At 39.0% G+C, this 27,015-nt stretch overlaps 1 protein-coding gene across 1 annotated transcript; it reads left to right on the top strand.

Annotated features, from left to right (window-relative positions):
• The first annotated feature begins 21,494 nt into the window (after positions 1-21,494).
• LOC118920890 (olfactory receptor 7E24-like) lies at positions 21,495-22,475 on the top strand. The gene has a single exon (XM_036902397.2). It carries the CDS (start codon positions 21,507-21,509, stop codon positions 22,473-22,475), a length of 969 nt encoding a protein of 322 aa, XP_036758292.2. The 5' UTR covers positions 21,495-21,506.
• Positions 22,476-27,015: the final 4,540 nt, after the last annotated feature.

The following is a 27,015-nucleotide window of genomic DNA, read 5'->3' as shown; positions in this document are numbered from 1 at the left end:
GAGACATCTCTAGTCTTGGGCATAGAGCCCGAATCCTGTATAGGGGGAGATTTTGAGAGTGGGCAGCTTTCAAGCTGCTCCTGACATCCCTGCCTTCTGTATTCATGCCTTGTGTATATCATCTCTCACTGAGCTGCATCTTGGGATTTGCATACAGTGAGTAAAACGTCAAAAATATCTGGGTCATGCACCAACATTAATGTATACATAGACTCAAACTCCCAACTTGCCAGCCTCATCGCCTCTGCTACCTGCTCACTCTGCTAGAAGACAGCCACCACATTTTCAGCGACCAGTGGGGAAGCCCACATGGCAGGAAACTAAAAGATGCCCAATGCCAACTTCCCAAGAAGCACTGAATCCTGGCCTTGCCATAGGGCTGAACTTGGCATCAGATCCCCTGTTAGTCATGCCCTGAAAGGACCAAAGCCTCCATTGAGACTTCAGACATCTGTGAAACCCACTATAATATTTAAGCAAATATTTCATTTGCAAATACACTGAAGTAGACAATTATTTCATGTAAAACATGCATGCAGAAAGATTAAAACTTTGGCTTTAATTCAAGATAGCAAAAAACATACCATCCATAACCCAAAAACAGGACTACAGAGAGAAAAATGGGAGGTTCTCCTTAGAGACATAAAACTTAACAGGGAAAATGGAAACTGTATAAGATTCTTGGTATAAGAGACATAATTCTCCCCAGATAGCATGATCAATTCAATGAATTTGCAGATATACAAGTCGGCCATTGCTTCTTCTAACTGACAAAGAAAAGTTGTCTAAATTTAAAAAGTCTGTAGGGTGGACACTAGGAGTAGCGCAGGGGAGCTTGCTTCTGGAAACAGGAGGGTCTGAACTGAATACATTCCCTTTTCCTCCTTCTCTAATAACACCAAGTCATCAGAGACGGGGGAACATGGACCCGTTTGGCTAATTAGGAGCTCTGTGCACTGAGTCCCCGAGGACATATAAGAGTAAGTAATCTGCCTGTTCCTCCAGCCCTTTCCCATTTTAGCCCAGGTTCAGGGGCTTTGCAGCTCTGTCCTCTCCCAGAACCGCTGTCGGCATCAGGAGGCCCATGGCTGACTCAGCCTTCCTGCCGGTCCCGAGGACAGAGCCTGAATCCTCATCCCGTGCCGGGCAGGACAGGGGCAGCAGATGCTCATTCCTTGGTGACACCCCTGCAAAGACAAGGGACAGCCTAGTGGGTCCCACGGAGACAGTGGAGGGAGGAGGGACTGTCAGGAGTATTGGTTTTTCACCATGAAGATAAGCAGGATATTCGGGACAAATATACGGGAGGCACGCATATGCACAGCTCTCCTCACATTCTTGGCTAATATTCTAGTTCATGTTCTTGGTTCTGGGGGACACGAAAGCTCTTATTCACAGCTTTGCCATTCTCATTCCTGGTCCTGCCATCACTTGAATCCCCCAGCCCCACCCATCATAGCAGGAAGGAGTCCATCCTTTCACAGGACACTTAGACATGTCTCTCCTCCCAGCCCTTGCTGGCACTTCTCTCCGTGGCATTCCAGGCAGAGACCCACTGGTCACTGCGCTCCCTCCTTGCTCTCCTGACGAACCACAGTGCAGAGCAGGGAGTCGCCCCTGCGGCGCCAGCGGCGGTGGTTATGGCTGAGGCACAGGCAGAATCCCAGAGTGCTGCCCTAAGAATGCACGCCAGACTTCTCTCCTGTCCCTGCTCTTTGATTTTGCTGCCAAGGCCACTCCTGCCTGCATTCTGTGCCTTATCCCCTGTCGCTCTGTGGGAGACCTAAAGGCCGAGTGTTTGGCCCCCTTCCCACCAGGACACGGCTCCCCAGTAACCTCAGGGAGCTCACAGACTCTAGGTGTCTGCTTAGACTCTCATTGCTAAATAGTGAATAGTTTCAGAGTATGGATCAGAGAACCAATGTTTAATTCTGAATCTAACCTGTCCTATTTGTTACCTGTGTGAAACCGGTGAAGATTTTATTAACTCTGATCCTCGGTGTCCTCATCTGCTGTCTAGTGGGCACAACTCCATGGTATAAGAATTCAACATAATGGATCCTGTGTCTGGGATAATATACATGATGGATGAGTAGAGGAAGAGCAAATTAAATTAGACTCTTTTATTATTGTGAAGGCTAAGCACAAGAGACTCTGCTCAGATATCCTGTCATCTGTAGACCTGATTTCCCTTGATTCTGAGAGGATATTTTATTTTTGTCCTTATGCAAGTCGACTCTGAGCACCTGGTGAGAAACAACTGAATCTCATCATTCCTGACTCCTCAGCACCTGTACTTTTCTTGGCACAATGAAGGCTATGAGAACAACAATTTCTGTTAAATATTCAATAGATTTTTCCCTGGTTCTCTGAAACAGAGCACATGCCCTATGTATTCCGCACACTGGATACCTTCTGCCTTTAATCTCCTTCCTTCCAGTGTCATTCTGCAGTGCGAGATAAAAGACAAAACAGTGTTTGTATCCAGGCCCCAAATTTTCCAAGGGCCCATTATTTTCCATTTAAGAGGGTCTTAATTGTAAAAAACTGTGGAGAAAAATATCCATGAAAATGAGTAAAAGACAAAGGAAAGATAGAGAGAAATAAATATTTTTATATAGGTTGAGGTACATTTTATGATTTCTGCTAATCCCAGGAACAAATTCCCCAGGACATGATAGACTTGTAATTCTCTGGCACATAACAGAATAAAAGGCCACGAACACTTTCTTGGGATTGCACGTCATCCACTAAGTCCACTATCCTAACGACGATCCAAATTCTGATTTAGAAATGATGAGTGAATATTGATCAAGTGCTAACCTCTGTTGGGTGTTGCCCACGTCCTAGAGCTGAGACTCAGTCTCCCTGTTTCTCAGGAAAGGACACTAATCAGATCAGGGAGGCTTAGAGATACACACACTTCATATTTAGTACATGAAAGATGAAGGACAAAGCCAAAGGCCTCCTGATTCCCATCTGGGGGCTCTGTGCCCTCCACCAAAGCAGAACTACTTTCTTTTGAAACCTGCTTTACTCCTAGATGAGCAAATGGAGGTAAAACCATTCATTCCTTCTCAGGATTTGGGGAGCTCATATGTGAATTAAAGGAATGGGCCACATGGCTCACAGAGGTCTTTATCACCTGAATGTTGTGAGCCATATGGTTTCCTATGAATACTAATGTACTTTGTAGACCGTTTTGGAAATCTGAGCTATTGAAATAACATTCCCTGTAAAAGATGGGAATTTTCAAGTGGTTCTATCATGGGAAGTCCATAGCTAGACAGACTTCAGGGATTTTTCTGGTGTATATCTTGACATTAAAGTAATTATTTGATTATTTCTGACTTTTCCATTGAGAAAAAAGTGTAGGCAATTAGTAGTAAAATTTAATGTAACTGTTTTTCCAACTGAAACATCTATCCTGAATGTATCTTAGAGAAATTCTTACTTGTGTTACCGAGATAGGCACAAACATTGTATTAAGAGAGTTGTTAGAAATTTAAAATGAAAGTGACGTCCAACCCTCAGGTAAGAGCAGGCATCATTTATAATGTCTGAAATATGTGTGCTTGGCAGAGACACTATTAAACCACAATACCGTGGTAAATAGGACCATCTCAGGAAACCACATGTGTAGTATGATAATATTCTGGTAAACTTTCAGGTAAACTGTGGGTCCGCGAGTCAATATTTGGAAATTTATGGAATATGTTGTGGAATAATATATATATATATATATATATGGAACACATTTTAGAATATTTGGAATATCTATTAATATTATGGGAATGCCAAATGGAAATCAAATCCACCAAATTCATGATAGTGTCTGCTTTTGGGCCATTGAAGTACAGAGAAATAGGATCATGCAGGGACATCAAGAAAAACTCAGGTTTTATTGATAAAAAATATGAGTTCTGATGCTAATGTTATAAAATATGAATTTAGTATGACTTAGGGTTATAATGATAATAATTATAATAGGTAATATTAATGGAGCATTTATTAAGTTCGTAGAGATATTCAGGCAATGGTTCTCTATTCTGACCATGTTAAATGATAGAATCTGATGTGTGGAGATTCTGATTTGATTGGTTCTAGATTGTGGCCAACACAGCTGTCAATTGTTAAAGACCAACAGCTAATTATAATGATCCACCAACATTGAGAACTACTGTCGAAACCCTTCATTTTTGTTATTTAATTTGATTTCTTACAGCAACTTCACAACATAATGCATGGGAGGAAAATAGCTATTTCTTTTACCCATCTTAGTTTCTCTGGCTGGGGCTCTGAAAACTTCATAGACAAAAGAAGTCACAAGAAAAAGCAAACAGAACTTTATTAGTTTGTTCATGACTATTGGTTGTTATTTATTCCCACACTTTTTTTCTTTTCCTAAAGGTATTTCAGCTACATGGAACTCCTACATCTATTATCAGAGCAATCCTGTAAGTCAAAAACTCAAGAAAACATTGGCTATTGAACAGACTTCTTTGATAGCTTTGATTTTATATCTTGACAGGGCAGACAACGTACATAATCACTGAAAATGGTAAAAATTTATTACTCATAATATGCTTTTTACTTTTAAAACAAGTCATGTGGTGGAGAACATCTATGAATGTAATGAAGAAAACCAATGTGGAAAAAACTTCAGTCAAATTTCACATCTTAATATACTGAAGAGAACCATTGATTTAAATTCCTATGAATGCTGTGAATGTAAACAGGCTTTCATGAATTGTCTATCCCTTAAGAATCACATCAAGTCTCACACAGGAAACAAACCCTATCAGTGTAAGGAATGCGGGAAAGCATTCCACTTTCTCACTTGTTTTAAGAAGCATGTGAAAACTCCCACTGAAGAGAAACCCTATGAATGTAAGGAATGTACCAAAGCCTTCAGTTGTTCTTCATTCTTTAGGGTGCATATGAAGAATCACTCTGGAAAGACAAAATGTGAAAGTAAGGAATGTAGGACAACCTTCAGCTATTCTTCATCCCTCACAGAACACAAAAGAATTCATAGTGGAGATAAGCCATATGAATATACGGAGTGTGAAAAAGCCTTCAGTTCTTCCTCTCACCTTATAAAACATACACGAATTCATACTGGAGAGAAGGCTTACAAATGCAGAGTGTGGGAATGCCTTCAGTGAGTCCTCAAAACTCACCATCCATGTCAGAACACATACGGGAGAGAAACCCTATTAATGTAAGAAATGCGGGAAAGACTGCAACTGTCCCTCGTCCTTAAGTATCCATGTGAGGAAACACACTGGAGAGAAGCCGTATGAATTTCTGGAATGTGGAAAAGCCTTCTGTTTTCCCACCTCCCTTAATACACATCTGAAAAATCAAAGTAGGGAGAAATGCTATGAATGTAAAAAATTCGGAAAAGCCTTCAGTTGTCCCTCGTCCTTCAGAGTACACGTGAGAGATCAAACTGGAAAGATACAGTGTGAATGTAAGGAATGCGGGAAGGCCTTCAGCCGCTCTTCCTCCCTCACTGAACACCTAAGAACTCACAGTGGAGAGAAGCCTTATGAATGTGAGGAATGTGGCAAAGCCTTTATTAGTTCCTCCCACCTTACTGTACATGTAAGTCCACCCTTAAAGTGGGCCGCTGGCTCATTGATTTTCAGTGCTTTTTTATAGTATATTTAAGGTGATATATATCCCTCCAATACCTTTTCAGCTCTAGCCATATATGGTTAATTATGAGGTACGTGTTTTGGTTCAGGTATATGTGTAATTCCCAAAACAGTGGACACTTTTGGACCTATGGGGGATTTGAAGTACAGTTTTTCATATGTAGGCAGGAGTAGTCTTTTTGTTTCTATTTAACTCATTGTTTCATAGGTGTGTAATCTTTGTAGTGCTGACATTTTGCTATTTGAAATTTCTTTAGTAGTTGGTGATTTCATTTCATTTAGTAGTTGGTAATTTCATCTGCCAGACAGCAGATACTGCAAATTGCCTAATATTTTCCCCCCTTTCTTACTAAGAGGTCCTCCCTGGGGTTATCAGTTTTTTTGTTCTTTGTCCTTTCTCATGGCCAGTAAGTGGGCTGGATGTTTCCCTGAGATTAAAAAGAGGCCTTGTGATGGGAAAGGTAGAAGTAAAGTTGGTTGACCTGGTTTGTGGGTTAATTTGAACGTGGGACACTGCATTTCCCAGGATCGTTTCTTATGCAATTCCAGATTAGCCTTGTCTGAAACAATAGTTTGCAGAGGGATTGTAAGACAGAGGAAAGGAAGCCATTCTTAGTTTAGTGGGGTCATGAGACAGGGAAAAAGATGCTTAGGGGCCTGTGGGCTCCAGTCTCCAGCTTGTTTTCCTGATTATTAGTCCCACCAGTCAATACTGGCTGAAAACAGCACATTAAGTGCTTGACTTCAGTTCCCGCAGAGGCAGCAACTGCACAGGCATATCCTTGACTTTCTCCATCACAGCCATACACAGCTTCTTAGATTTTCTGTCAAATACTAACGCTGCAGTTTGGTATTACCATCTCCTTGTCAAATCAAGTGACTCTGTAGCGTTAACCCCAGTTTGGGCCAGGATTGTTGTCATTGACATAGTACAGTCTCATCATTTCACTCTGCTCAAGGGGAAAGACAGCTGTGCAAATGCACTGTTATCTCAAAAGCAGGAGGAGCTGTGAACAGTGATGGAAATTAGGTATCATTGAGGTAAGCATCAGACAGGTACCATCCTGTTTCAGTGGTGAAATATTTCTATTTGACACCTTCAAACAAGATTTGACTACTTTTCCATGTAAGATGAAAGTTAGTTGGTTTGTGCTGCTTTCAGGTATATTTAGCTGCACTGTCTTTCTTTCTGTTATATTTTCTCTTTTTGTCTAAAAATACACTTGTACCACTTTCCCTTAATCACTTTTTCCAGTTTTATTAAGGCATACATACACTATGCCTGTGTATAGTATGCATGCAACATGCATGAAGTACACTAACTGTTATAGTTTGCAACTCGATGGAATGTCACATATGTATGCACCCTGATAAGTACTTTTCCAGGACTCCAGGAAGTTCGTTCATCTGCTTTCTCAAGAACTGTGGCACAGAAGCAACCACAACTTTGGCTTTTGTTACAATATTGTTTGCTTATTCTTTATTTTCATACAGATATCAAAATACAATTTGTAGAGTTAATCTGTTTCCCTTCTTTTCTTACCATACATAATGCCTGGTTTGCCTTTTAATTCCTCTTTCAACAGACTTAACACTTATTTCTCTTGGCACCTGTTTTGTATGTAGGAAGGAGATGACTGAATCATAGGGGAGACTCTGTTTAGTTTGGTAAGTATTCCAGTTTTTCAAACAAGTTAATTCCACCTATAATCACAAAAGCAATGCATGAAATTGCCAGTTGTTCCACATACCTGGAAAGCACCTAATTTTAGCCATTGAGCAGAGGATATGCTAATATCTCATTTTGGCTTTTAATCTGCATTTACCTGATACACAATGATGTTAATACTTTTTTATGTGCCTGTTGGATCCTTGGATATTTACTTATAAGAGGGCACCTGTTGAAGCATTTCACACATTTTTGGTTCCTTTTTTATTTGAAGTGCTTCCTTCTGTTATGTGTCCTTTGTTGTATGTATGTACCTATGTAGTTACATATGTATACATATAGATATAAAATGTTATATATTATATATATATACATAAAATAACATTTATATTATATATACATATATTGCAGATAACCTTTCCTAGTCTTTGGCTTGTCTTTTTATTCTTCAGTTGTAATCTAAAACGAATTTGCTGGTTTGAGTATTAAAAAGGCCTTGGGTCTCATTAGCTTCAGGTAAGGCCGGGTCCTGAGGCTGAAATGTATCTGCATGTCTTGGTTGAACCTCTTCCTACATTAGCTATTTTTCCTGGCAGGATATTTCTCCTTCCAGTGGACCCCAGATCCAGGCTGCTCTCTTTTCATGTTGAAGTCCAGGGGGAAGAGAGCAGTGGTCTTTTTGAACTATAAAAATATTATTACATTTGAATGTGACTGGCTCAGTTGGCAACCATTATCCAATCCCTGTGGCCAGAGGAATGTTTAGGACTGGCTGACATGCTCACCCAGAAACCAGAGTCTGCACCAGTGGGATCATAGAGTCCTGGCCATTGTGATGTGTAGAGAGGGGAGGGGCAGCAGTAGGCAGGTGTGATATAGAAATAGAGGTAATTATACTGTCAGTTGTGCTTACTTAACAATGGGAGGGAACTATGAAGTCTGTGAATTCAGCCAAGGCTAAACAGTTCTAGAAATCCTTTCAGAAAGGTCAGAAAGGTTAGATGCTGTCTGTGAACATTTCTTGAGTGCTCAAGGTGGCTGCTCAATCGTGATGTTGATCTGTAGGGTTTTGGAGATCTGATAGTAGAGACTTCCAACTTTTTAATCCAAGATTGCCTTGCCTTCTTTATCCCCCATTTGTTTCTGAAATGCTGATTTTAGAATCTCATATCAATTTTCACAAATAAATCTCAGCCTATGCTTGGAATTGCATTAACTTTATAGACAAGCCTGAATAAAATTGACATGTTTGTCCTATTGAGTCTTCCAAGTGAACTTAATGCAACTGTCCATTTACCTGGGCCATCTTTAAATTCTCTTAACAGTGTTTTGTCATCTTAATAGAGATTGAATACATTTATTAAATTTATTTCTGGGTGTGTTGTGTGTTTTGCTTTGTAAATTTTTTTTTATTTTTGGTTTAGCACATATAATTGCAAATTCTCTTTTTACATTGTACATCTTTTAACCAGGGACATTTATAAATCCATTTATTTATTCAGTGGAATTATTTTGGATTTTCTGTGTATACAGTCCTGTCAATACAAATAAAGTCTACTTGGTTTCTAAACTGTTACTTTTCTTGCCTCATTGCTTTACAGTAATGAATATAAATGATGTGAATGAACATCTTTGCCCTCTTCCTTATCTAGGGGAAAGAGTTCTGTATTTTACCATTAAGTAATAATAGCTGTAAGTTTTTCATAAATAATCTGTATTAAGTGAAAGGAATTACATTCAATTCCAGGTTGCCAATTTTTTTTATCATGTAGAGAGATTGAATTTATCCAATGCCTTTTCTGCATGTATCAGGATCTTATTTATTTATTTATTTATTTGTTTGTTTGTTTTGGTATCGTTACTGTACAACTACATGAACAGCATTATGGTTACTAGACTCCCCCTACCATCAAGTCCCCCCCACATATCCCATTACAGTCACTGTCCACCAGTGTAGTCAGATGCTATAGCATCATTACTTGTCTTCTCTGTGTTATGCATGTATCAGGATCTTAAAAGAAAAAAAATCCTTTAGTCTGTTGATGTTCTTAGTTACTACAATCCTAGATTTTAAATTGGTAAAGAATCTTGCTTTCCTGGAATGAACCACCCTTGGACATGATATGTATGAGTTTATTTGCTTTTTCCTCTTGCTAGTTTCATTATGCTAACATAAAAAATTATTTCCATGTCTGTGTTCATGAGAAGTTTGTCTTTTATTATACTTGTCTGTTGTTTTTTAAATTAGGTTTATGCTGTCTCTTAGGAGGAGTTGGAAATATTTCTGAAACACTTTGTATAAAAATTGAACTATCTATTTCTGATATGTTTGGAATAATTCACCAGTGAATCTTTCTTTGAGTTTTCTTTACAGGAAGCTTTTGTAATATAGTTTCACAGGTGAATTATAGCAGACATATAAATAGACAAAACTCTATTCAAATTTTCTATTTGTGCTTCTGTTAGTTTGCTAAGTTGTATGTGTTCGTTCCGTAACTTTTCTAATTTGTTGCCATAAATTTCATGATATCTTACAATTTCTTTTTAATATTTGAAAACCAACTATATATCCTTTCTTATTCCTGATATTGGTAATTTATGTGTTCTCTTCCTTCTTTGTAAGGGATGTTAGATATATTAATTTACTTGAACAACCAACTTTCAGTTTATTCTGCTTTCTAATTTTAAATTAAGAAGATTAAAAGAAAATTTTCTCTTGTATTTGGGTTTATTTTCTCCTATTTTTCTAGGTATTTGAGTCAGATGCTTATATAATTGCCTGTCTTTTAGTATGTCCAGTTGGCCTCTAAACCCATCCAATCAGAACTTGCTACTATTAACATTATCAGTAGCAGTGCATTTGAGATATGTGCGGAAAAACTTTTTATGTGACTGTTAGAGTCACAAGGGTTTCCTTGGAGGAATGGAGGGAAGACTGGGAATCAAGACACATGATTTCCAGTCTTCCTTTTTTAACTTTTTTAACTCATTATCTCTCTGACCTTAGAAAAGCCATTAAACTTTCTGGACCTTTTGATGTTTGTGTGTTTAAACTTTTTATTGTGGAATAATTATAGATTCACAGTATGCTGTAGAAAAAATATGCACAAGGAAGAACATGTAATCCATTACCCTGTTTCCACCTGTGGAAATCTACAAATCTTACTCAGATTTCACCAGCTTTACATGAGTGTGCACATGTGTGTGTCTGCAGTTTTAGTGCATGTGTAGATTAATGGAACCACTGCCACAGGGTACAGAACTGCCTCTCTATCACCACAAAATAGCTCTTGTAGGCTACTCGTTTGCATTCAGACCCACATCTCTACACCACCAGCCCCAGCAGCCATTAGTCTGTCCTCCACTCTAATTTTGTTATCTCAAGAATGTGATGTAAATGGAGTCACGTAGTGTGTAATCTGAGGTAGACTTTCTCACGTATCATAATCCCCTTGAGATCCATCCAAGCTGTGCCTGAAGCTGTGCTCTTTATTTTATTGCTCACTTTTAAAAAATCATGACCAGTTAGGTATTGGTTTTTTATTTTGATATTCCAAGAATTTTCTGTCATTGAAAAAAGACACAAATCAATAAGTAGAGACATGAATGTCGAGCAAAAAGGGAAAGAACCAACCCAACTGCCTCCTGTATCCAGGTGCTGAGGACAGAGGCATGAAGAAGCCAGACAACACTCACTGTGCACATGGGATTCAAATCCCAGGGAAAGCAGCAGTCACTAAAACAAGTGCTCTAAGGAAAAATACACTGGGGGGTGGATGGAGAAGACTCGAGAGAGAATAATTTTAAATTGGGTGCCTCAGAAATTGAGAAAAGATTTAAACTAAAGGCTGATGAATATTAGAAAGGGAAAGAAGGTGAATATGGGCAAGTGCAGCACTGGCAGAGAAGCAGCAGGGGAAATGCCTCAAGGCACGGATGCCCCTGGGGGTTCCAGGAATTTCATCATTGGTGTATTTTGTGAAAATTACATGTGCTAAAATTTAAGAAAAAAACCACCTGGGGTACTTTCCAACCCTTCAGGTCCATTATTTGTTCCTCCAAATTTCAGACACAAGAGCCTGAGTAAAACAATAGTGGTTCTGAGTCACTGGCGCTTGGAGAATCAGAAGGTCCATAAATGCACAATGCAGGCACACATAATTGTATCTATATTATGTGAAGTTTCTCAAAGTTCCTGTAACTTCATACATGGAATGCCATGTAGGAATATGGTATTCAACTACCAATAGGAATGTGGAGTGGAGTCTAGCGACACTTGTCTGCTGCTCTGGACAAGATAAAAGGCTCTTTAAGACAGTGTGCACAGCAGTGGTTTTTAACCATGAGGAATTTTACCCACTAGGTGACATTGGCAAAGTCTGGAGACATTTTTTAATGTCATAGTTGTGGGTAGGGGGCCTGCTATTGGAAGGAGACTAGGAATTCTGGGAATGCACCAGACAGCGCCCACAACAAGGAGCTCTGTGGCCCAGATGCCAGTGGTGCTAAACTTGAGAGAGCATGGTGTACAGCTAGCCCATTTCCATGGCAGCCTCCATCTCTACTGAGATCCAAGGGAAACCCTGAGCCATAATAAGCTGGAATGTCTTCATTTTCATCACCTAGGGAACAGCAAGACTTCTCAGTGTCTGGTAAGCAAAGTCTCTATGACCTTGCAATTTTGGAATGCTCAAATGGGATTCCTGGGTTAATAGACACTTTCGTCTCTGTAGTGGTCTCATGTCACGGTCTGAGGACCATAGCCTTCATTCCCATGTTGTAGATTAATTTTACCACTTCTTTACCCATGTATTCTTGCCTTTTATCATGTGACTTGTTTGGGCCAGTCAAATGTTAGCTAGTGAAATGCGAGCAAAGGCTCAAAACTCATTGGTGCAGTTAGGCATCCTAACTAGCACTCCGGCATTAACACAGACACATAAGTGAACCATCCAATAGACGGTAGAAAGATCAGGCAATCCACAGATCTGCGATCTCAATAATGTCTCATGTTGCTCTGGTATTTTTGTAGCCATTGCAGCAAATTGTAGCAATAGCTAATTGATATACGCATACAGGCTAACAACTCTCAAATTTAAATACCCGGTTCAGAACTCTCTGAGCTCCAGCTATATATTTGGATATCTAATAGGCATCTTTAGAATAACTTGTCCAAAATAAAACTCCTCCTTAGCAAGCTGCTGTTATCAAAATGGATCCCTATGATATCATCATCTTCTCAGTAGTTGATAGTCAAATTTATGACTAGTCCTGAATTCCTTCCTTTTCTTTATAGTGACTGACACTTCAAAATGACTCATACTTTTATTAAAATATGTTAAAATGAACACATTTGTTATGTGTTTTCTGCTATTAGGATATATAGGCTGCAGCACTCTGATTAGACCTGTCCTGTAATTTATCATACACACTCTTAAGTTCTTGTAAAATTTGATAAGCTAAGTCCAGCCCCTTCCTTGGTGAGGCCAAATTATCCAGTGAAGCTTCTAAATTAGTCCCTTTTCTGTTGCCTTCCTCAATCTTAAAATATATTTTGAGGCTAACAGAATGTCTGCCAGGTATTAAAAACAGACAAGGAGTCAGAAAGTTTTTGTTTTCATTTAAGGCAGTTATATTATCCCTGGCCATAAACCAAACCAAAGCCATCCAGTACCATCAAAGATGCATAAAGGAAACGCTAAAGGTATGGCTGCTTGCAGGTAGGACCACATCGTTTTTGTGCAATCATAAATTATTGCCTAACTGTCCTAGCTTTTTAGACTGAGAAGAGTTTAAAGGACCAAATTTAGTTCAGAGATGTTCTAAGGGAAGGGTTAGCTTGGTTTTTTGACATAAGAGAAGAGACAGAAGAAAACACTATTTAATATTTAATGAGCTTTGTCTCTCTGTCACTCACTGTTTTAAGTTGTAACTTCCATGTATTCACTTACTTGATCATAAAAACTTTATGAGGCAAACGCTTACTAACATCATAGACATGGTGAAAAAGAGGCACAAGGGAGCTCAGCTGTCCAGGGTTACATCGTTAGCACACGGTGGGGATCACCTAATATGATAAAACTTTGATTGCATGCAAAGTTCACACCAAATGTGATCACCATGATTATAACTTCTACATAGTTTTATTTAAAATAAGAACTCTAAGAATTCAAAACTGGCCTTCCATTTCTATCCTCATGATCCTGGACAAGGTCAAGCTGTGGATCTGGGCACCTAACTTATAAATTTATTCCAACCTATGATCTGTAAGTCAAAAGCAGACTGTTGCCTGTGTGCATAAATAACATGTTTATTGGAAGACAGACTTGCTCATTCATGTACCTGTTATCTGGGGCTACTTTTGTGCAATCACGATGTGATTGAGTAGTTATAGCAAAGGATGTGTGGTGGCCTACACAGCCTAAATTATTTGCTATCTGGCTCTCTGTGGGAAAATTTTGCTCACCTCTGTCCAATATTATTGAGATCATAATTACATTCCTTTATGGGGTTACTGTCATGAGGAGATCAAATATATGTAAAATGCTTGTGATAGTGTTTAGCACACATTAAAGCATCAATAAGTAAATGTTGTGGTCATAATATTAAAAGGGCAGAGAGCAAAACATACATTTCTAGAGATGTTAAAATGGCATTTTAGTAAATCAAAACCCACTCAGATTAAAAATCTTAGTAGAACAGGAATAGAAATAACAAAATACATATACTAACAATTAGTATCAGGTTAAATGGTAGAACCTTCGAATTGTTTTCATCATAGCAAGAGCAGATACTCAGATGTCTTTTCTATCACTGTTACATAATGCATAATGTTCAAGGGGAGGTAGCCTGTGCTTTTGGACAGAAATAGCAATAAGGAAAAAGACCACAATGATAAATTTCAGATAATATAATTGTACTCAAAAAAACACCTAGAAATACTCTTAGAACAAAGAGTGTTAGAAAATGGCAATATACAATTTGTTTTCAAAGAGGTCAATATAAATCAGCAACAAATGAAACCAGTGACAGAGAAAAACAAGTGAGAATGTTTGATATCTTGATCTGGGTGATAGTTACATAAGTGTACACACATTAAAATCCATTGAGCTGTACATTTAAGATTTGTGCACTTTATTGTATGTATCCCAAAGAAAAATATGAAAAAAAAGTTAAAGTAGGAAGCTCTCCTTGCAGAAATAAAAATGTCCAAATACAGGAATATTTTCAGGTTCTAGTGTGTAAATGTTAACAGTAAAGACAGCAATATTCCTGATATTTCATCAGTGTCATTTCAGTAAATCAAAATTGCCATAGAATTTGCAAGTTAAAATAATCCAAGCTTGCCAGGAAGAGCTTCTGTTTTGGATGTGTAACTAGAGTAGTCCAAGTACACGTGCCTCGGGGAAAGGGTAGGACTCAGAAGTAATTAAGCTGGACTGAGGACATTGACTTTCCTCCCACGGTTCCTGAAAACTGCAAAGCCTTAAGGAAATAGAACTCATGTACCAATTTAGCTAATTATGAGTCCTGTGCATGGAGCTCCCAAGGCCATGCATAAATAATCGGCCTGTATCTCCAGTCTTTCAGGTTGACAGTCCCACGTCTCCTCCTCCCAGTGTAGTAATCTCCCTCAGGAGGCAAGCCTGAGTCTGTCTTCCTGCCAGTCCTCAGGACACAGCCACCACCATCACTGCACACCAGGCAGGAGAGGGACAGCAGACTGGCCTTCCCTGGTCATGCAGTGGCAGAGTCACAGCGCAGCCCAGTGAGTGCCCTGGGAGACTGGGTGGAGGGGGCACTGGGGGAACACTGTTTCCTTATTGCCAGGAGAAGCGGGACATCTGGGATGGGGATGGACCGCTGGTGGGGCAACAGTGTGCAAAGTTTCACCTCTGTGCGCTTTAAAGTTAATGTTCCTGGTTCTGGAGGGAGTCCAAGAACTCTTAGTAGAGTTCTGCTTTCCTCCAACCCTGCTTCTAGGCCCCATAGGCATTACTCCCACTATAACAGGAAACAGGTCTGTCTAAACTGTCCTGTAAGAACTCAGAAATCATGAAGTGGAGGTGAGGATGAATCCAGAAAGCATGGCATCATGAGTCTTCCGTAAGTACATCCTGAGGTGCCAGGAGCTAGCCGTTGTCTAGAGATTGTTTCATTTTTCCTGCATAATCACACCCCACAAAAGAGGAATGCACATTATTGTCATTTTACAGATGATCAAGGGAGCAGAGCATTTAAATATATCTTACCATGGGATGAAATGCATGAATTAGAGTTTGAATCTAGCCACCCAAAATCCAGACACAGGACACCAGGCACACTATTCTCTCCTGCCAACATAACATGTCGTTCAACCTGCTGGGCCACTCCGGGCAGTGACCGCCCCGGTCACCGTGCTCTGCCCTTTGGCGGTTCCCAGTGGACCTCGCAGAGACGACTGGATCCCCTTGCTTCATCAGCCACAGGAAGGACAGCGGAGATCAAGGCCAGCGTCAGAGAAGGATCAGCAGATAATTATTTAAGGCAGATCTCTCTCTCGCCACTGCTGCCATCATCCTTAAAGTGTCTTCTTCCTTCAGCTTGTACTGTAGCCCTTCTCAGTCAGGGTGCTGGGTTCCATTCTCAGGAGTCCAAACTCAGATAAATGATTTACCTTAACTAAATTTTGTTAAGACCCTTGGACGTCTGTGTTAAGCCTTGTGAAGGGCAGGGAAACAGTGTGAAGAGGAGCTTAGCATATGGGCATAAGACACTCACAAATTACATTCATTCTGTCTGCTCTATTTCTTATCTCTTGTGTGATATGGGGCCAGTTCTTAGCATCTCTGTGTACATAGAAAGTTCAGAGAAAATTTCAGATATTATTATTATTATTAACAGTCTAGCTTCATACTGTTTGTTTAAAATATCCTGTGATCTGAACGTATGGATTTGTCTGACAGGACATTTAATTTTTCCCTTATACAAGTATATCCTTTCCACAATATCCCAAAGGACAGGGCAAGATACAGCACGACTGGTGTGTCTCTACAGCATGAACTTTCTATGAGCCTATTATTTTCCTTTTATAAAGTATATGTCACTATATACTCAGATATCAATTAAATATATTCAAGTGTCAAAAACTTGTGGAGATTTTAAACAATGAAAATTTTAAAGGTGGGAGAAATAGAAAGGGAAGACTAATTTGCCATCATAGACTGACACATGTACAGGATTCCACATTTATGATATGAAGTCATGCCATGCTCTAATTACCTGGTATGAGAAATGCTTTGATCTCTCTGCCATGTAACTAAATAAAAGCCATTAAGTATTTCTTGAGGTTAAATTTATCAGTAACCTACTGCTGCAATAATAATTTGATTCTGATTAAAATTCCATAACAATACTAAGTGCGAAATTTCAGGGATATTATTCTTCCCATTTCTAGGTAAGAAATGCCATCAGAAACTGGTTGAGATATTTACACACTCTCCAAATTTAGTGAAAGATGTCGGACTCAGACTACCTTTGTCCCAGATGGTTTCTCTTCTCGGGACCCACTGAAGTCACCTGCGAATCTGGGAATGGAAAAAGTGGTTCACTGGGGTCTGTCTGGCGTGCCTATTGTGGCTCATAGGTTTTCCAAGAATAGTAATATTTTTTCCATCTTACTTTGAAAATATGAGATATACAAATATTATTTTCTCTACAAGCTTAGAGTTTTAGGTGAGCCTTCATGGAATAATGATCACTAGACAGACTTCAGGAATATACCTGATTCTATATTTCAGCAGTAAGAATAGGTAGTTGAATGTATCTGATTTTTTAAATGGGAAAATTATGAAGACAACAAATAGTGGAATTAAATGTGCACTGATTTGAGCAATGCAAAAATCTATACTTCATATTTATATCATACACATTCTAACTTGTATTATGTGGAGAGGTAAATGAATTTGCATAAGATTGTCAGAATAAGGAAATAAGCTAAGCTTTCAGGAAGACCGTTGAGACCTTCACTAGTTGTAAATCCTCAGCTTTAAATAAAAGTATTCATTGGATGAGGAAACAATACTTCACAAATTTTAGAATTAGAAATGCATTTTAACATTTTTATCAATCCTGACACCACAGAAACATTGGCAAGAGAATATACCTGTAAAATTCTAGACACTGGTTCCCTTTGAGAGACACGTATATACAGGGGAAAGAGATCATGAAGGGGGTGCAAGAAAACTGAAATTTTATTGGTAATATTTCAAATCTCTATAGAATAAGCTATGAAGCAGATATTACTGAATGCTCACATTTTTAATGTTTGATATGATGAGTGGTTTTTCCTGATACTACTAATATATAGCATTAATGGAGAATTTACTAAGTGGTGGTATTCAAAGGCAGTGGTTCCCAGCTCTCACTGTGCAGTAGATTTATGAACAGATTCACATACAGAGATTCTACTTTAACTGGTTTTAGGCTGCAGCCAGCACCTCAGTATATTTTAAAAGATCCCCAGTTAATTATAATGGTCGATTGGGAGTGACCATCAGTGGTCTTAGCACTTTATATTTATTATTTCCTTTCATTTCTCAAAATGACCCTATAAACTGGGTTCCATTCTTACCTCCATTTACAATTCAGGCTTTTTTATATTATTCTCTGAATTACACTTTTTCTTTGCTTTTTCTTCTAATTAAATCATGTTGTTACCTGCCAGGATGAACTATGACCCAAGTTGCCTACAATTGAGAATTGTAGACCCCACGATCATGAAGGACTGCCATTGAAGTTCTCAATCTAGTTTAAGAAGGCTGGGTTTCAGTCAGTTTTGGGACATGCCTTGGTTGTAAAATCTCAACTGTAAATAAGTGCTGATTTCATTATGAAACAATGCTCAATAAATTTTAGAATTAGAAATGTACTGAAACATTTTTTAAGGTTATCATTGATATATAATCTAATGAAGTTTTCCCATGAGCAACATTCTGGTTTCAATGTTCCCCCATGTTATCAAGTCCCCCCCACCGCACTGTAATCAGTGTTCATCAATGTAGTAAGATGCTGTAGAGTCATTACTGTCTTCTCCGTGCTGTACTGCCTTCCCCATGACCCACCTATATAGTGAGTGCTAATTATAATGCCCCTCAATCCCTTTCTCCTTCCCTCCCTTTCTGATCTCCCCAACCCCTTCCATCTGGTAACCGCTAGTCCCTTCTTGGAGTCTGTGAGTCAGCTGCTGTTTTGTTCCTTCAGTTTTGCTTGTTACACTCCACAAATGATTAAGGTCTTTTGGTACTTGACTTTCTCCATCTGGCTTATTCACTAAGCATAATACCCTCTATATCCATCCACATTGTTGCAAATGGTAGATTTGTTTCTTCTTATGGCTTAATAGTATTCTGTTGTGTATATGTACCATTTCTTTATCCATTTATCTACTGATGGAAACTTAGGTGCCTTACATATCTTGGCTATTGTAAATAGGGCTGCGGTAAACATAGGGGTGCATAAGTCTTTTTGAATCTGGGATCTTGGTTTCTTTGGGTAAATTCCTAAGAGTGTAATTACTGGGTCAAATTGTATTTCTACTTTCAGTTTTCTGAGGAACCTCCATATTGCTTTCCACAATTGTTGTACTAATTTACATTCCCACCAGCAGTGTAGGAGGGTTCCCCTTTCTCCACATCCTCGCCAGCATTTGTTGTTTCTTGTCTTTTGGATGTTGGGCATCCTAACTGGTGTGAGGTGATATCTCATTGCATTTAAAATTTGCATTTCCTGATAATTAGTGATGTGGAGCATCTTTTCATGTGTCTGTTGGCCATCTGAATTTCTTCTTTGGAGAAGTGTCTGTTCAGATACCCTGCCCATTTTTAATCAGGTCATTTGTTTTTTGTGTGTTGAGGCATGTGCACTCTTTATATATTTTGGATGTTAACCCCTTATCAGATAAGTCATTTACTAATAAATTCTCCCTTACTGTAGGATTCCTTTTTGTTCTGCTGATGGTGTCCTTTGCTGTACAGAGGTTTTTTAGTTTGATGTAGTCCCACTTGTTCATTTTTGCTTTTTTTCCCTTTCCCAAGAAGATGTTTTCAGGAAAACGTTGCTCATGTTTACATTCAAGAGGTTTTTATCTATGTTTTCTTCTAAGTGTTTTATGGTTTCATGACTTACCTTTAGTTCTTTGATCCATTTTGAGTTTACTTTTGTGTATGGGGTTAAACAATAGTCCAGTTTCATTCTCTTGCATGTAGCTCTCTTGTTTTGCTACAGTTGTTGTAGAGGCTGTCGTTTCCACATTGTATGTCCATGGCTCCTTTATTGTATATTAATTGGCCATGTATATGTGGGATTATATCTGGGCTCTCTTTTCTGTTCCATTGATCTATGGATCTATTCCTGTGCCACTACCAAATTATTTTCATACTATGGCTTGTAGAACAGCTCGAAGGTGGGAAGCATAATCCTGCCAGCTTTATTCTTCCTTCTCAGGATTGCTTTGGCTATTTAGGGTCTTTGTAGTTCCACATGAATTTTAAAACTATTTGCTCTAGTTTGTTGAAGAATGCTGTTGGTATTTTGATTGGGATTGCATTGAATTTGTAGATTGCTTTAGGCAGGATTGCCATTTTGAGAACATTAGTTCTTCTTATGCGTGAGCACAGGATGTATTTGCATTTATTGGTGTCTTCTTTAATTTCTTTCATGGGTGTTTTGTAGTTTTCAGGTTATAGGTCTTTCACATCCTTGGGTAGGTTTCTTCCTAGGTATTTTATTCCTTGTGATGCAACTGTAAATGGAGTTGTTTTCCTGATTTCTCTTTCTTCTGGTTCATTGTTAGTGTATAGTAATGCAACAGATTTCTGCGTATTAATTTTGTATCCTGCAACTTTGCTGAATACAGTTATAAGTTCAAGTAGTGTTTGGGTGGATTGTTAAGGGCTTTTTATGTATATTATCATGCCATCTGCAAACAGTGCCTGTCTTTCTTTTGCTCTGGAGCAGCAGGTTGTGGGTACTGTTATGTACAAGCAACTGGAATCTCTGTCTCTCCATGTATTCAGCCTGCCTTTGCTTTCCAACCCCACTAATCTCCAGAGCACCATTTAATGTGGGTTGGTGCTCCAGGAGTAGATCTCCAGGGACGGGTGTTTAGCAGTCCTGGGCTTCTAGTCCCTTCCCGCCCCATTTCTTTTTCTCCTGCCTGTGAATTGGTGTTGGGTAGGGAGGGCTTCATTCCTGCCAGATCATGGATTTGTTACTTTACCTTTCTCCATGAGCTCTACTCTTTTCCCCAGATTTAGGCATTCTGTTCTTCATTCTTTGGGTAGCTTTTTCAGGAGTAGTTGTATTTGCTGTACTTTTGTGTTATAAGTTGTTTTGTGAAGAAGTTTCTGCCTCACTTCTCATGCCACCATCTTTTTTCCCTGCTGCTAATGTTTAAATATTTCTATCAATGCACAAAGGCTGTCCTTGACATGCTGTAGAGTTGATACAAACAGTGCTGCATACAAAACTTCATATTAGGATTAATGTTTACAAAAACTCTTAAACACAACTCACATAGGTGGGTGAGCACTAAATTCCACTGAGGACAGATATCAGAAAACCAAATCATAATGAAAATCCATCTAGATAACTGTCATATCAAAATTGTAACTGATTAAACACAACTTGGCTTTCATTTAGAATTCAGGTAATATTACAGATTGTTTATAAATTCATCAGATTAAGGGAATGTCTTGTAATGCAGTTGGATAAGTTAAAGTATTTTTGATTGCTTCCTAATGTCTTTTAATTGGAGTGAATTTTTTTTATCAGAGAATGATATTTTTATCCCATCTATTTTCTTCAAAGCAGGGGACAGATATGTAAGTGCAGTCATGAGTATATCAGCTCTAAATCATTTGCTCCTCTGTCACACTTTAGCTCATTGTCTCTGAAGTGGGTATATATAGAAACTTTTAAATAGACAAGAAATCAATGAGGCAAGAGATCTAAAAGGAAATGAGTTGGCCACCAGTGAGAAATATTGCTCAAGGTCCTGCAGTGTATGATCTTCAAGGGTTGAAGTCTTAACTTTGATTTGCTTGAATTCAAAATGTAGATATTGTGCTGGCTTCCTGTGTGCTTGTTTCATTCATTTCAACCATTTTTTCCTTTCTAGGAGGTGTCTCAGCTACATGGGATCAAAGAATCTAACAGGCATCACAGAATTCCTCCTCCTGGGCCTCTCAGATGATCCGGAACTGCTGACCCTCCTCCTTGGGCTGTTCCTGTCCATGTATCTGGTCACCGTCCTGGGAAACCTGCTCATCATACTGGCCGTCAGCTCTGACCCCCACCTCCACACCCCCATGTACTTTTTCCTCTCCGTCCTGTCCTTGGCTGACATTGGTTTCACCTCCACCACGGTCCCCAAGATGATACTGGACAATCAGACTCATAGTAGAGTCATCTCCTATGCAGGCTGCCTGTCTCAGATGTCTATTTGTATTGTTTTTGGATGTATGGACAGCATACTCCTGACTGCCATGGCCTATGACCGATTTGTGGCCATCTGTTACCCCCTGCACTACCCAGTGATTATGAATCCCCGTCTCTGCGGCCTGCTAGTTTTAGCGTCATTTTTCATCAGCCTTTTGGACTCCCAGTTGCACAGTCTGATGGCGGTACAGCTCACCTTCTTCATAGATGTGGAACTGCCTAATTTCTTCTGTGGCCCTTCTCAGCCATTCAATATCGCTTGCTTTAAAATCCCCACCAGTGCCATATTAATGTATTTTACTGGTGCCATTTTTGGTGGTGTTCCGGTGTCAGGGATCCTTCTCTCTTACTATAAAATCGTTTCCTCCATTCTGAGAGTCCCCTCAGCAGGTGGGAAGTCCAAAGCCTTCTCCACCTGTAGCTCTCACTTGTTAGTTGTTTGCTTGTTTTACGGCTCGGGATTTGGGGTGTACCTCAGTTCAGATGCGTCACGTGCCCACAGGAAGCTTGCGGTGGCCTCGTTGATGTACACAGTGGTCACCCCCATGCTGAACCCCTTCATCTACAGCCTGAGGAACAGGGACTTGATGGGTGCCCTGCAGAGGCTCCTCAGGAGAGCCTCCAAATCTCAATGCCTATGCCACCTTTCTCAGCGTGCGGGTTGAGAAATTCAGTAAAACCAAATAGCTGGGCATGAAGTTGTACCCATTTGGTTCCATGATTTTTGTGGTTCTTGGGCCTGTCAATACCCTCAGCGTTTCCTATCTGAGTATTGATTATTTGATCCATTATCAGCGGGATTGGGGCAGTTTTGTGGGAACCTATCCTCATACAATCAGTGAATGATTAAATCATTGTGCAGGAGTGGAGCATTCTTTATTTCTCATTTGTGACCCCAGCATTTTGGAGAAATGTACAACTTAGGTTTTTTTTAATAATTACAATCCTGAACCCTTTCCAAAATTCACAGCTATTCACATCCAAACAACTTTTGGATGCATGTTATGAGAAAGATTGCCCATAACTGGCTCTCATCTCTGGCTTTCTGTTACAAACATTGGGGAGCTTTAAAAGTATGGATGAATCCTCTTCACCATAGAGCATGATTTCACTTGACTTAAGTGTAGTCTTTGCATGAGAATTTAAAAATGATTCCCGTTGGCTGTCATGTATAATCAAGGCTGGAACTACTGATATAAGTACAAGTTTGTTCAGTGACATCTAATGTGTTTGAATCCTTTCCTGGTCATGAGTAGGTGCTGAAGTTCTCAAAGTGATCTGAGCTCAGACGAGGGAAGACAACAAGGTTCCCCTGGTGATGGGCAATGTGACTTTCCCCAAAATCCTTGATATTTCTCTACCTACCTTTTCCTTGTGTACCTTGCAACTGCATATCTGTGTTGGTAATAAGATGCTGTCCCCCTGTGTACTTTACTTCAGCAAAGGTAGCTACCTCCTTTCACTTGTAACACTATAGGGCTCAACTGGAAGATGCTCCTCCCTATTTCTTATCCTGAGAAATCAGCCTGTGCCTCTGATGTGTGTCCACTACGTGGGTGCCCATCTTTCCTTTAGAGATGCTGTACGTACTTTGTTCAGCGATCTGGGGATCTCTGAAAACATGTCTAATAACTAGTTTAATTTCTTTGACCTTTGGCCAGTAACTAAACTGTCTATCAACTTCACGATGAGGAACTTTCATACTGGAGAAGGGAACACCCTTTAAAGTGTATAAAACCATGCAGACCTAATAAGAAGAACTATCCCCAATCAAAAATGACCAAACTAGGGTTTTGATTCCTTTGTTTTTCATGAGGTGATATAAAAAGCTTTGGGTATGATCTACTCTGGAAAAAATGGATAGGGCATACTTCCATTTCTGAAAGCCAAATAAATGGACAAAAATTTTGGAATTTACCAAGGTATTTGTGATGGCTCATTTAATGTTTCCGTTTGGCCCGACATTGGTGATCAGATATTTGGCCAATTATTCTGGATGTTTCTGTGAAAGTGTTTTATGGCTGAGATTAGCATTTAGATCAAAGCAATTTGAGTAAAGCTGAGAACCCGCTATAATAGGGGTGGGTCTTACCCAATCAGTTAAAGGCCTTCATAGAAAAAAACTGATATGGTAGAGGAAGAAACCCTGCCAGCAGATGCCTCTTGATTGAATTAGAACGGTTCACTGTTTCCAGCCTGCTGGTCTACCCTGTAAAATTTGGGCTGGCTAACTCTCCACAACCCTGTGTACTAATTTCCTAATTAAATCTCTCTTCTATTATATGTGTGTGTATATATATATATATATATATATATATATATATATATATATGTATATATATCTCTTTCTCTGGAGAACCTAATTCAGCAAGGTTTCCTTTGACATCTCATTTTGTATTCTCCCCAGAGGTAAAACTCTCTTTTTTCATTCTTTGAGCTTTGATATTCAGAATGAATGCTACTAATACAAACACAATGCATGGGGAAAAGCCTAGATGGAAATATGCCAAACAAGTCTACAGTAGCTATCTAGAATGTTGCTATTAACTTTGTTCTAAGGGAGGCATCACAGATAAAAGAAGAGTATGGAATTTAAAGACACACCCCATCTAGATCTCAGCAAAAATTTGGTACCTGTGGCACCTCAGTGCACTTCAGATTCCTCATTAGTGAACAGGCACTCTCTGGGATGGAGGACACATCTGCAAACTGTAAGTCTGCTAATTGGTTAATCTCCAAAATATATAAGGAACTCCTATGAATCAGTAGTAAAAAAAACCTAATAACCTGGTTAATGATCATGCTAAGGATGGAAGCACACATTACTCTAAAGAATGTATATACATGGCTAACAGGTACATAAAAAGGTACTCATAATCACTATTTATCAGGGAAATGCAAATTAAAACCACCCTGAGATGTCACTTCACAGCTGTCAGGATGGTTATTATAAAAAAGAAAGGCCACAATTGTTGGCAAGGATGTGTAGAAATTGGAATCCTTGTACGATGTAAGTGAAAATTATTTATTTGTTATTTATTACTTATTTTGGTATCATTAATACACAATTACATGAGCAACATTGTGGTTACTAGATTCCCCTCATTATCAAGTCCCCACCACATACCGCAGTACAGTCACTGTCCATCAGTGTAGTAAGATGCTATAGAATCACTACTTGTCTTTTCTGTGCTCCATTGCCTTCCCCATGTCCCCCACTATATTAAGTGTGTTAATCATAATGCCCTTTATTCCCCTTCTCCCTCCCTTCCGAGCCCCTTTCCCCCCAGTCCCTGTCCCTTTTGTAACTGTTAGTCCATTCTTGGGTTCTGTGAGTCTGCTGCTGTTTTGTTCATTCAGTTTTTGCTTTGTTCTTATGCTCCACAGATGAGTGAGATCATTTAGTACATGTATTTCTCCACCTGGCTTATTTCACTGAGCATAATACTCTCTAGCTCCATCCATGTTGCAAATGGTAGGATTTGTTTTATTCTCACAGCTGAGTAATATTCCATTGTGTATATGTACCACTTCTTCTTTATCCATTCATCTACTGATGGACACTTAGGTTGCTTCCATTTCTTGGCTACTATAAATAGTGCTGTGAAAAACATAGGGGTGCATATGTCTTTTTGTGACTGGCTCCTGCATTCTTAGGGTAAATTCGTAAGTGTGGAATTCCTGGGTCAAATGGTATTTGTATTTTAAGCGTTTTAAGGAACCTCCTATTGTTTTCCACAATGGTTGATCTAATTTACATTCCCACCAGCAGTGCAGGAGGGTTCCCCTTTCTTCACATCCTCATCAACATTTGTTGTTCCTGTTCTTTTCTATGTTGGCCATCCTAACTGGTGTGAGGTGATATCTCACTGTGGTTTTAATTTGCATTTCCCTGATAATTGGTGATGTGGAGCATCTTTTTATGTGCTTGTTGCGCATATGAATTTCTTCTTTGAAGAATTGTCTGTTCATATCTTCTGCCACATCATATATGTGGAATCAAGGTTTAGCCATTTTTTAATAGAGCTATCTGCTTTTTGGGTATAGAGGCATATGAGTTCTTTATATATTTTGGATGTTAAGCCCTTATCAGATAAGTCATTTGCAAGTATATTCTCCCATACTGTAGGATGCGTTTTTGTTCTGCAGATCGTGTCCTTGGCTGTACAGGAGCTTTTCAACATGATGTAGCCCCAGTTGTTCATTTTTTGTTTTGTTCCCCTTTCCCGAAGAGGTTCAGGAAAAATTGGCCCATTTTTATATTCAAGAGATTTTTGCCTATGTTTTCTTCTAAGAGTTTTATCATTTCATGACTTACATTCAGGTCTTTGTAAGTGTAAATTTTTAAAAATTTGGTAGCCACTATGCAAAATAGTATGAAGCTTCCTTAGAAAATTAAAAATAGAGCTCCACAGAATCCAGCATCCCACTTCTTGGTATATACACAAGAGAATCGAGATCAAGATATCTAAGTGATATTTGCATTCCTGTGTTCATTGCAGTACTAGCCAGAATAGCAAAGAACTGGGAACAGCCTAAACTCTACATGTCCATTGACAGATGAATAAATCAACTGGGATTACATATTATAATTTGTCCTGATTCAAAAAAGGTGAATCTGCATTTGCAACAACATGGGTAAACCCTGAAGACATTGTGCTTAATGAAATAAGCCAATCCCAGAGAGACTAATACTGCGTGATTCCACATATATGATGTACCTAAAATAGTCAAATTCATAGAATCGTAGGGTGGAATGGTGGCTGCCATGGGCTGGCAGAAGAGGAGTTGGAGAGTTACCAATCAAATATTATAAAGTTTCAGTCAAGGGAGGTGAATAAACTCTAGAGATCAGAAGTACAGCATTATGCCTACACTCAATGATAATTTATTACCAAGTCGTGTTAAATAGTATATCTTATGTTAAGCATTCTTTCCATAGTAAAAAGTTGTCCTTAGAGACAAAACTATGAAGCAGGAAAATGGAAATACAATTAGATTCTTTTTTTTTTTTTGGCTTCTAATTCATTATTTATTTATTTATTTATTTTGGCATCATTAATCTACAATTACATGAAGAACATAATGTTTACTAGGCTCCCCCCTTCACCAAGTCCCCACTATATACCCCTTTGAAAAACAGACAATTCATCAAAGAAGAAAGTCTCTATTCTGTTCCACTGGTCTGTGGCTCTGTTCTTCTGC

Source organism: Manis pentadactyla, chromosome 12 (genome assembly GCF_030020395.1).
Source record: "Manis pentadactyla isolate mManPen7 chromosome 12, mManPen7.hap1, whole genome shotgun sequence".
NCBI lineage: Eukaryota > Metazoa > Chordata > Mammalia > Pholidota > Manidae > Manis > Manis pentadactyla.
Note: the sequence above shows the minus strand (reverse complement) of the source record. Positions and strands in the feature narration are given on the sequence as shown.